General features: G+C 60.4%; 1 protein-coding gene across 2 annotated transcripts; it reads left to right on the forward strand.

The window, feature by feature from the left end:
• The first annotated feature begins 130 nt into the window (after positions 1 to 130).
• On the forward strand, positions 131 to 11,193 carry LOC148383048 (PH and SEC7 domain-containing protein 1). 2 transcript variants are annotated; one of them, XM_088359969.1, is made up of 16 exons: positions 131 to 635; positions 1,497 to 3,015; positions 3,086 to 3,191; positions 3,486 to 3,984; positions 4,111 to 4,380; positions 4,479 to 4,559; positions 4,744 to 4,856; positions 4,958 to 5,016; positions 5,268 to 5,357; positions 7,674 to 7,717; positions 8,403 to 8,614; positions 8,732 to 8,802; positions 8,867 to 9,024; positions 9,557 to 9,701; positions 9,833 to 9,964; positions 10,062 to 11,193. In XM_088359969.1, exons 2-16 carry the CDS (start codon positions 1,585 to 1,587, stop codon positions 10,269 to 10,271), a joined length of 3,621 nt encoding a protein of 1,206 aa, XP_088216095.1. In that variant the 5' UTR covers positions 131 to 635; positions 1,497 to 1,584; the 3' UTR covers positions 10,272 to 11,193. The 2 variants fall into 2 exon arrangements, with proteins under 2 accessions (XP_088216095.1, XP_088216096.1); XM_088359970.1 differs by lacking the exons at positions 8,403 to 8,614; positions 8,732 to 8,802; positions 8,867 to 9,024.
• The last annotated feature ends 42 nt before the right edge of the window (positions 11,194 to 11,235 follow it).

Here is an 11,235-nt window from a genome sequence, read left to right on the forward strand (position 1 = left end):
TGTTGACTCTTGTGTTTTCTTTAGTTGAAGCGAATGGAATCCATTGAGCAGGCAGGCAGGCAGGCAGACAGGCAAGCGTCAGCCGAACGCTATTTTAAAAGCCATAAGGCGTCCGTAAGACCCGTTTAGAAGCCAAGTGCTTAGCCCTGGCTTGAAACGCTTCTTCAATACCATTTGATTCATTTGTCCTTATAATTGCACATTTTCAAGGAGGACCAACAGTTGTGCGCGCGCGGGTGTGCTGCCACCTGCCGGCTAAACGAAGCAGTCGCACGTCGTCGCCATCCGAGCGTCACGTGCACTGCAGCAGCGCGTCACGTGATTCTCAACACGCACGCGAAACGTGCTCGTGAATCGCGCGCACGTATCACGGTGGACCGGGCACGCGTACGCAGGTGATGGCGCGGTGAAGGCACCGCGCATGCTCAATGACAGGGTGGGCTGGCTGGCTGGCCGGCACGGGGGAGGGCGGGGCTGCGGGCGGGCGGTGCGCTCCTTTCTCCCACCTGACGTCAAGTGCACGCTCTGCGTGGAGGACGAACCAACTGCGGCGGTCCCGTTGCCGTGCGCGCGCGCGATGCAGCGTCGGCTGATGGTCGTCAACATGGCTGCGTGCGTGCGAGAGCAGTCGTCCGGTAAGTAGCTCTTGCACCTCCTTCTCCTCTTGCTCGTCTTCGTTCGTCCTCGTGCACGGCGCGCGTGCGCGCGCCAGCATGCGGCGGCTGCTCCTGACAGGCGCCCCCCCCAAACATGTGATTGACGCAGCCAGCAGCTTCCTGTGTGACATTCACACAACTTTGCGCCTGCACCACGAAAGTCAACTCTTTAGTTGGCCGACCGACCGACCGACCGACCGACCGACGGACGTCTTCATTCATCATCGTCTTCCGCATGGCCTCATCTTCAACTCTTTGCATGACCTCTACACGCTCACGACTTGTGACGCCACACAGACACGAACACACGCACACACTCGGCAATCGTTTCATTCATTGAGTCACACAATGACAGCCGAACACAATATCAACATCACAACTTCTAGCAAAACGCAAAGTATAAACAGTGCCAAGCCATCGCATCCAACACACACACACTCACACACACACACACGCGTGCATATGGGCCACACAATACCAAACATAATTCACACATGCAGTACATAGTACACTTAGCGTACAATACACACAGAGGACACACACACACAGGAGCATATACAGTGCATACCCCCTGCAGACAAAACACACACACAGATTTAACACGCACTTACTGTACTCGTGAACAAATGAAGTGCACTAACACGTTCACTCACTCACTCACTCACTCACTCACTCACTCATCCATTCACAAGAACCTTTGCGTGTGTGAGTGTTAGCCAGCATGACTCATCAGTCTGAGTGGCTCCTTAAAAGACAGCCATTGGTTTGGCTTTCCCAAAAACCTAGCATGTCTTGAAAAAAAAGAAAAATCTAGCTGAACTAGCTTCGCCTCTTTCCCAGGTGGCGACTTGGGGGCCTAGCTGAACGGACCCCCACTCCCGCCCACGAACCATCTCAAGGACAAAGGGCGGCTGGAGGACTTGAGGCCATGTCTCAACCCGGGAAAGTCCTCCACGTCTATGTCGAAGTCAGGTCGACCTCCGATCCCAGTGCAGGCGGAAAGACCTTTGGAGAAGGCCCTCCTCTGGACCACTTGAAACTCAAGGACAACGCTCAGGACCTCCTGTCCCAGCTTGCCAGCCGGAGCCCCACCGCGCGTCAGACCCTTGCTCCTAAAGCGCTCCACCGGTGTCCTTCTTCACACTCTGGAGGATCTCCACTCACTCCATCTTCCCGGGCATCCGAGCGCTGGAGTCTACCATGTGACACGAAGACCTCCACCATGTCCTGCTCCAACAGCAAAGAGGGGAGAGACGGGAAGCGCTCTGTGGTCTCCTTCAGTTACGTACAGAAGTCCAACGTGAAGACCATAAGCGGCCCGGGCAACGGTCAGGAAAGAGCCCACCAGGTTCACAAAAGACTTTGCGAGCCTTTTTGGTTCGGCAGTCCCAAATTAGCGTTCCCACCTTCAGGTTCCCGACACGCCGTGGACACAATCGGCAAGACTTTGGAGGACTTTGGATCGCCGTTGTTGAAGCTCAAAGTGGCTCACGCGCCGGGGCGCACCACGTGGTCTCGGACCTGCCGTTCGGGCCGTTGTCGGTCCCTGTCCGGCTCTCCCGCGCTGATACACCAGGAGAGGTGGGGGGGGCGGCCCCAGAGTCCAGGGCCAGACTGGCGCTCCCTGCCGTCTCCGAGCAGCTCCTTGGGACCGGCTGACATCGCGGAAGGCTTAAACCAGTTGAGCGACGTCCCAAAACGATCCGCCCCTCGCTGGATTCATCCCAAAGAATGCGGTGCCGCTTGTCCACAGCAAAGCCTCAAGATGAATATCCCGGTCCACGCGGCGGCCACGGACGCAGGACGACCCTTCCGCCAGGCGGGCCGGCTCCCCCTTCCCCCCCGCCTCCATCGCCCCTCTCATCCTCCTACCGAGCTGGGCTCTCCCCTCAGGGACCCCGGGGTGTCCCTGGCCGAGCTCCGACCGCCCGACAGCCCCACCCTGCATCGGCGCCGGACGCCCCAGTACACCGGCGCTGAGCGGAGAGCCTCGGGGTGCCAAGAACGGGGAGATCGCTCGGAGTTGACTCGCAAAGCCTTCGCGAGGACGGAGGGGACGCCGGCGGATAAGGAGCCGAGCGGCGCTCCTAACCCGGTCCCGGACGGCGAGCAGACTGGCGGCGGCCTGCCCGCACGGGCCAGCCCGACCACGCCACAGAAGCGAGCTGAGCGGAGGAGGAGAGAGCGCCTCCTGCTGGGTCCCGTGGTCCCGGACTCTCCGGATGAGGAGCGTGAGCACCCTTTGGCGGGATCCTGGCCCAGCTCCAGCGGGGTGACGGGCAGCTTGGGAGAGCGGGAGTGCTTGTCACCCGAGTCCCTTCCGTCCGGCGAGACCAGAGCCTCCACCTCTGGCATACAGGTGGGACCTGGACGCCAAAAAGGCCTTAAGCTGCCTGCTCTGAGATCTTTTCTCCTTTGGACTTTTTCAGACGGACAGCGCGACGCCCGTCCTTTCGCTACACTGTCAGAAGATGGCTCGGGCCAAGTGGGAGTTTCTCTTTGGACCCGAAGAAGGCGCCGGGAGCGGGCCCGCAAGTAACGGCCCGTTGATTTGTTGTCTCCGTGCAAACCATGGATGTGTTTGGAATGGTTCTGTCCATGCCCGCTCGCTCGCTCGCTCGGTGGCCCACCCGACCAGCCGTCGACCGCTGCGTGGATATAGTACTATTCTTTGAGAAATAGTCTGCGCTGTAGCGCACGCTAACTTGTTTGATTCCTCTCTGTGGTGTCTTTTGGTGATGTAACATCAAGTTGACTCCAACATGTAAACATCATGTCAAGTTCTTCTCCTTCTTCTTCTTTTTCTTTTTCTTCTTCTTCTTCATGGAGACTTTGTGGACGCCTCCACAGCACCCCCAAGCGGAAACTCCAGCGAGTCGCCCACCCCCACGCCGCCCTCCTCCCTGCCGACGCTCGCCGCCAGCCATCACGTTCGACACGTGGAGGTGGAGTTGGTGACCCCGTCCCCCGAAACGGGCGTTATCCGCCGCAGCCTCAAGTACTCGGAGACGGACCTGGACGCCGTCCCGCTGCGCTGCTACCGAGAGACGGACATCGACGAGCTGCTGACGGGCGGGCGGGACGACCGCGACTCGGCCTTCGGGAGCGACAGAAGCCTCCGTGGGGGGAGTTCCGGGGGCTCGGGCCCAAGGCCTCGCAAGGGAAAAGTCGAGGAAGCTGGGAGCGGAGAAAGAGAGCGGGACCAGGACCAGTGGGAAGAGGAAGAGGAAGAGGTGGTGAGCTGGGCCAGCGTGAGAATGCGAGGAGACGAGAGGAAGCGGCGGGACGCGGCGCGGGAACAGGAGCGAGGCTTCCCACGCATGAAAAGGTACGCGGCGGCGGCGGCGGCGGCGGCGCACGGCCACACCTCGGTCATCCAACGACACACAGCCCTCTTTGTCTTCATTTCACTTGGAGATGAATGCATAAAAAGGGAATACCTTTTTGTCCGTAGAGCGTCCGAGTGTTTCTCGGACCGGCGCCAGGCGGCGCTCAAGTCGCCGGTCCGGCTACGGGGCCCCGGCCGCACCGCCGAGGACGCCTTCAGCCGCCATTTTGAGAGCATCGTGGAGTCGGCGCGCGCCAAGGGGACGTCCTACCACAGCCTGGACGACCCAGCCCCCGACTCAGACGCCACGCGGCCTCCGTCCAGCGAGCGACTGAGCGGCGGCTCGGAGGACACGCCTCCCGGGAGGCGGGGCTACTCCCGCCCGCCGTCTCCCAGGTCAGCTTTGAAAGCCGGCATAAAACGCTCACCGACTCCCGTCCGGTCGGCAACGCGGGCCGCTTCTGTCTGACCGCGGTGGTCTTGTTGCGCCGCAGCCACGGGTTTGGCCGCCTGCCGGCTGACCAATACCTACGCCTCTCTGACTTCTCGGGTCTCCCTCTGGACGGAGCGCTCAGGTGAGTGCCTGTGTGAGTGAGTGAGTGAGTGAGTGAGTGAGTGAGTGAGTGAGTGAGTGAGTGAGTGAGTGAGTGAGTGAGTGAGTGCGTGCGTGCGTGCGTGCGTGCGCGAGTGTGTGTGCGCGCAAGGTTGCTCCACAGTGCCCTCTGGTGGTCAGCGGTAATGCTGCGCTTGTGTGTGCAGGGCGTTCCTGAAGCAGGTGGCGCTGTTGGGCGGCAGTCCAGAGCGGGAGCGGTTGCTCTGGCATTTTTCCCGCCGTTACTCGCTGTGCAACCAAAGCCATTTTCCCTCCGAGGGTCAGAACCATCGCTCCGGATTCCAGAACCCCATCGCAAAGCTCATGCAAACTTGGAGAGAACCAAGTTGACCATGAAATGTTTTTTTTGTCCCTCTTTAGATGCCGTGCTGGTGCTGACGCGGGCGCTGGTGGCGCTGAACGCGGATCTGCACGGCCCGGTGAGTTTGCAACTGCAATCAATTGAAGGCCAGGTCAAAAGTAGGAGCCCGTTGTTGTAAAATGGAGTCGCTGATGGAAGGAAGGAAGGAAGGAAGGAAGGAAGGAAGGAAGGAAGGAAGGATGGGAACGAGGGAGGGAGGCTGGGAGGAAGGAAGGAAGGAAGGAAGGAAGGAAGGAAGGAAGGAAGGAAGGAAGGACGGACGGACGGACGGACGGGTGATAGAAAGGTGTCTGTCCTTTGCTTTGGCAGAATGTTGGCGACAAGATGTCCTGTCCTCAGTTTGTCAGCAACTTGGACGGCCTCAATGACGGACGACACTTCCCCAAGCATCTGCTCAAGGTAAGCTTGAGCTCCTTTTTCATGTTTGCCTCTTCCTCCTTTTGTTGTTGTGTCTTTTTCAACCTTCTTGTTTCCTCTTTGTTGCGGCGGCAGTGGCAGCGGCGCCCACTGTCGCCCTCCTTGTCAAGGCAAATGTCGCAAAGGCTCCCTTCCGGTTGTTAGTGTCCCCCGAGCGGTCGCCGTGGAGACCAGGCGGCACCCCGATGGCTTCCTCTCGCTAATGAGCTCGTTACAGCCACTTTGTTTGTCATTGGGTGCCCATGCGGAAGGCCGTCCTCCTTGGCCTTGGCGTCTCCATAGTCTTAGCGTTAGCGTCTCCCCGCCCGGCATCGTCATCTGTCGTCTTCCTTTTTGCAAACTTTGCCGGCAACGGAAGGAATTTTCACTGGGCGCCGTCTCGCTCAGCTTGCGTGCGTGCGTGCGTGCGTGCGTGTCCCCGCCCCTCGGCCGAGGTTTTTTTGTCTTTGCCTTGAATTTGGCCGCCACGCCAGCACGTATGACTAAAGCCGCCCTCGACCGTCGGCCATCCAAATTGTGGCGCTCTGCTTTTCTCCAGCCAACAGAGCAAATGAATGCTCGGGCATTAGAAACACGCAAAGCTGTCCCGACTTGGATGACATTTGATTTTCAATTTGTTTTTTGATCTGGTTGCTGTTGAAGGCAGCCACGCAGGCAGGCAGGCAGCCACGCAGGCGGGCACCTGCGCCAGGATCTCGCCTTTTGTCCAAAAGCACCTCGGCCGACTTGGCCTTGGTGCTGGCCTTTCGCTTTCTTACGCACGCACACACACACACACACACACACACACACACACTTCTCACCTTCACCTTTGCCCTTTCACACACACGCACGTTCTCCTTCTTGCACACTTTGTCTTCGACACACTCTGACGCACGCTTTTCTCTTGCAAACAAGCGTGCAGGCACAGTCCAAAGGGAAGTGGATGGCTAGTTGATGGCCAACATTTGCACCTCTTCTCCCACACGAGCTGCTCGTCACCGCCTGGATGTGCGAAGACAAAACGGAACGGCAGGCAGGCAGGGAGGGAGGGAGGAGAGCGGGGGGACGCTCCAAGGAGGGAGGGAGGGAGGGAGGGAGGGGGTACGACGGGGGCGGTACGAGCAAAGCGAGGAAGTGAGCGAGAACAAACGAGAGAGCGAGAAAGACATTCAGCTGGTGACATTCGGCAGCTCCTCTCCTTCTGGTCGCCTTGGTAACACAAAAGGGAAAAAAAAACTGCCTGCTGGGGGGGAAAAAAGGAAAAGCGGAGAAAGGCATGCCTCTTCTTTTTGTTTTTGCTCTCTTCCACGTCGGTTTGTGACGAAAGCGACGCTCTTAGGAATCCCGGCTCTGAGACGCCCCCCCCCCCTTTCTTGCCCGAATCGCCACACGCCCCCTCGCCGAAGTTGTGCGGCGGCGGTGGCGGCGGCGGCCGGCCATGGATGCGACCACTGACTGACAGCCCCCCTCTTCTGCCTCCTGTTTTGCGGCGGCCCGGAGCGAGCGACTTGTTGGCCGATCATGATCGGCGTGAACAGCCTGCACTCGGCGGGACGTCTGCGCTCGCGCTCGCTGTGCACGGTGCGCTACGGCCGCGATTTCCGCATGATGGACCCCTTCCGCTATCCCAGGACGCCGCGCTCGCGATCCCTCAAGCCGCTCGTCTTTCCTGACTTGCTGGGAAAAGCTCAGGACGGCCAGAACCATCCTCAGGCTCGCAAGAGGAGGAAGGTACGCCAAAGCTGGTCGCCATGGCGAACCCCATGTCGCCTCCTTAACGTATGGGCAAAGTTCCCTTTGCTCGGGCCGGTGTCCGACGGGTTGCTCGCTGGCTGACTGGCTGGCTGGCTGGCTGGCTGGCTGGCTGGCTGGCTGGCTGGCTGGCTGGCTGGCTGGCTGGCTGGCTGGCTGGCTGGCTGGCTGGCTGGCTGGCTGGCTGGCTGGCTGGCTCGCTAGCTCCGGTCATGATTGATGCAATTGAGTTCCTGCTCCGGTGACATCATGGCCGGCTGCTGGCTAATTGGGCGCTAACAGATTGCCAGCTGCTCGCTAACACAATCTCAACAGCAGAGAAGAGCTCATTCATTGGAAAACGCGTTTACGCCGCTGAGTTCCTCTCAAGGCAACACTCGCCCCCCCACCCCCTCCATTGTTTTGATGGAGCTCCCGGAGATGGGAGGGAGGGAGGGACGGATGGATGGATGGTCTCCTCCGGCCGTGCGTCCGTATCCCCTTTGAGTCACCCATCGATCTGCCAACCGCCAAACCGCTGCCGCCGCCGTTGCCATGCTGACTAACGTGTTTGTGTTTGTGCAGGCGCTCTACAACTCCATCAAGACTCAGAAGCTGCAGTGGACCCTGTAAGTCTGATCTCACACACACACAAACACACACACACACACACACATGCTATTGATTGAGGTGGAAGTGCGCCGTTGTGGGCGTGAACACAGCTGACTGGCCCTGCCTCCTCTCAGTCTCTTAAATTCTTTGACTCGGTCACGTGAACGACGGCCGGCGCGGGGATGCCAACTACGCCAGCGGCTGGCTGGGCTTTGTTGCCGTGGCGACGCCACCATGGCGACCGCTCTCTCGCACTGCTCTCTCACATTGCGCACCCTCCCACTTCCTCTCCCGGAATAGCCGCGGGAGCAAAATACTTCATCTCCATGACGACGCCGATTGATGACGTCGCGCGGCCACCCGAGGGGGCGTGTCGGTGCTCACTGCGTGAGCGTAGATTGCACGGCACGGCCGAGGCGTAATCCTGGAAACGCATTAGCCCGGGTGTAAGAAGTCGCTCGGGCAGTGTTGCAGTTGCCAGGCAACAGGCTGCGTGCTGATTGGCCGGCCTGCGCGGCTGGCGTTCTCGTCTGTCCTCGGTGTGGGCGCCATCTGCCGAGCCAACAAGCGTCGCACCGTCGGCCGCGCCCGCTTCCAAATAACAAAGTACAAGTTGCCGTGCGGTGGCCCCGGCCCGGCCCGGCCCAGCGTGCCAAACGCACGCTGACCGACTCGCTTTTGCCGCCTTTGCTGCGTCCGTAGCGACGAGGAGGAACTGAGGAAGTCCTTCTCGGAGCTCGGGGACAGCCTGTGCGACTCGTCCAGATCGGCCAAGGGCGGCGGCGGCGGTGACGACGACGACGACGACGATGACGACGAGACGACGGCGGACGAAGTGGCGTCCCGCGGGCCGCCGCTGTACAAGAACGGCTTCCTGGTCCGCAAAGTACACGCCGACTCGGACGGGAAGAGAAGTACGTACAGGAGAAGGCGCGCAGGATATTGTATGGTCAGCGCTTTTGCTTGCAAAGTGTGTCAATTTGGGATGATGGCTGAGCGACACGCCCTCCCTCCCTTTTGTTGCCCTGCAGCACCGAGAGGCAAGCGAGGCTGGAAGACCTTCTACGCCATCTTGAAGGGGCTTATCCTCTACCTGCAGAAAGTGAGTGGCGCCTTTTCTCGCCTGGTGCGCTCACGCTAACTTGCGGGCGGCGCGGCGCGCGCAGGGCGAGTACCGCGCAGACAAGCCGCTGACGGACGACGACCTGAAGAACGCCGTGTCCATCCATCACTCGCTCGCCATCCAAGCGGCCGACTACAGCAAACGCGCCAACGTCTTCTACCTGCGCACTGCCGACTGGAGGCTCTTCTTATTCCAGGCGCCGTAAGTGGCGCTTGCTGCTTGCTGCTGCGGCTGGTTGGCTGGCTGGCTGGCTGGCTGGCCGGCCGGCAGATTGGCTGGCAGGCTGGCTGGCTGGCTGGCGTGCGTGCGTGCGTGCGTGCATGCAGTGTGTGCGAGCGTCACGTCCAAGCCCAGCACGAGCCAACGATATCGACGTAGGCGCACACGCTGAGGCCTTGCTCCAGTTCCATCTGCCGTTTGGCCCAGATAGCGAAGCCCCGCCTCGCCACGCCTCCTCGGTCTCCAGCGAGTTTGCCGATGGGCGTCTCCGTGGCGACCGCTCCGCCTCGCCTTTCTTCTTGCCGATGTCGCCCGTGCGGGGAATCCCTCCCGTATAGCGAGGGGGCTGGCTGGCTGGCTGGCTGGGTGGGGCGGGCGGGGTGGCCCACGCCCGCCCACCCACCCGGCTCACGCCACTCGCAACGTGACACTTTAGATTGTGGCTTTGGAATAAGCCTTTGTTGGTTTAATGGGAAAAGCTGGCGATTTTTCACTCACTATTTGGCACGCTCAGAAACGCCGAGCAGATGCACTCGTGGATCACCAGCATCAACACGGTGGCGGCCACCTTCTCGGCTCCGCCCCTCCCGCCCGTCGTGGGCTCCCAGAAGAAATTCAGCAGGCCGCCCTTGCCGGGCAACGTGTCCAAGCTCTCCCAGGTAGGCCGCCGGCAACACCCACGCTAACATGTGACCAAAAAGCGCCCGAGTCATGGAAATGATCCGCCGACAAAGTTGCGTGTGCTGTGTGGCTCGCACTTGCTTGCTTGCACTTGCTTGCTTGCATGCAGGAGGAGCAGCTGCGATCCCACGAGGCCCGTCTGCGGGCCGTGTCTTCGGAGCTGGCCGAGCTGCGGTCCTGCCCGCCCCAGGGTAAACTCAAAGCCACAGAGCTGGAGCGGGACCAGCATCTGCATTTTGAGGTCCGTCCGTGCGCACAAGCCACCCACTCACAAATTGCATTTTGCGGTAAGCTCCATTTGTCGCTGACCGGCGCCCGCCGTTGTCCGACTGGTGCAGAAAACGCGCTACGAGACGTACCTGGCCCTGCTGCGGGGGGCCGAGACGGAGGCCGGGCCGGGGGGTGAGCCGGAGGACGAGGGCGCCCTCCAGAGGGCGCGCTCCAGCCCCAGCCTGCCAGACGGCGGCCAGGCCGGCGGGACTCGAGCGGGCGGCAAACCTCGGCAGGACGTCCAGAGGCACAGCTACAGGCAAGCCGTGAAGAAGTGAGGCCCGACGGCTTCTTCCTTTGCTCCGGAGCCGGCAGGGCCCGGCGACGCCCCGCCTCCTCGGGCCAGTGAGCCCGGCCGGCCGAGGGGCGCCTCGGTCCAGAATGACACCCGGTCAGAACTTGAAGGTGCCCTGCCAGCGGCGCATACACACCTTTTCTTTCTTTTTGCTTCTTTTGCTCGCCTCTTCTTTCCTGGTTTTGCCGCATCTCACCACCTTTCAACTTTTCCTCCTCGTGAGTTAGGGGTGCCCGTCAAACGCGAAGGGCCAAATTCGGCGGCCCCTGAGGCGGGCGTTTCCAACGTGTGGGTCCTTACAGGTGGACGACGGCACATGGAGCCCGCCCCCTTGCATACTGAATCTGCTTGACATTTTACGTGCGCGCGCGCGTGCGTGTGTGCACATGAGCGCGTCTTGGGTTCTGTGTGCACTATGTGCGCGTGTCTGTTTCTTGTGTACGTGCGCGCGTGCTGTGCATTGCATGTACACGTCCGGTTGTATGTGTGCGGGGGGTGAGGGGGGGTATCCTCCAGGTGAAGCCCTGTCCCCCCCCCCACCCCCCCCCCCCCCCACACACACACACACACATTGCTGAGTGACCGACTTGAGGTGGAGGCAGAGCAGGGATGGGCGGCTACAGGAATTTCCCTCTCGACCGGGGCAGACAAAAGCATGTCCATATCTTTGAAATGCGGACGGGCTCAACTGGAGGTGCGCTCGCCCTTGCGGTCATCAGGCAACGTTTTCCTCCATCTGAACTTGATGATTGTAAATAAAGCATGTTTGTACAACTCGGAGCCGTTCGCGTCCGCCGCCGCCGTGCGTCTTCTCTTTCTGCTAGTTTGTGAACATGTTTATCTGGTTGAATAAAAACTTTTCTTTGTCCTTCACTCCAAATAAAAATGGACGCGAGTGTATTGCATTCACCGGGCAAAAATCAGTTGATAAGATTTTGGTTTTGTCC

This window comes from Syngnathus floridae, chromosome 18, assembly GCF_059516105.1.
Source record: "Syngnathus floridae isolate MCC-2025c chromosome 18, RoL_Sflo_1.0, whole genome shotgun sequence".
In the NCBI taxonomy this organism is placed as follows: domain Eukaryota; kingdom Metazoa; phylum Chordata; class Actinopteri; order Syngnathiformes; family Syngnathidae; genus Syngnathus; species Syngnathus floridae.

Excerpts from the sequence above, each read along its gene's own strand:
- LOC148383048 (XM_088359969.1), top strand. The coding sequence starts at position 1,585 with ATGTCTCAACCCGGGAAAGTCCTCCACGTCTATGTCGAAGTCAGGTCG. Across the intron at positions 4,560-4,743 it reads CCTCTGGACGGAGCGCTCAG|GGCGTTCCTGAAGCAGGTGG; the intron begins GTGAGTGCCTGT and ends TTGTGTGTGCAG. Across the intron at positions 7,718-8,402 it reads CAGAAGCTGCAGTGGACCCT|CGACGAGGAGGAACTGAGGA; the intron begins GTAAGTCTGATC and ends CTGCGTCCGTAG.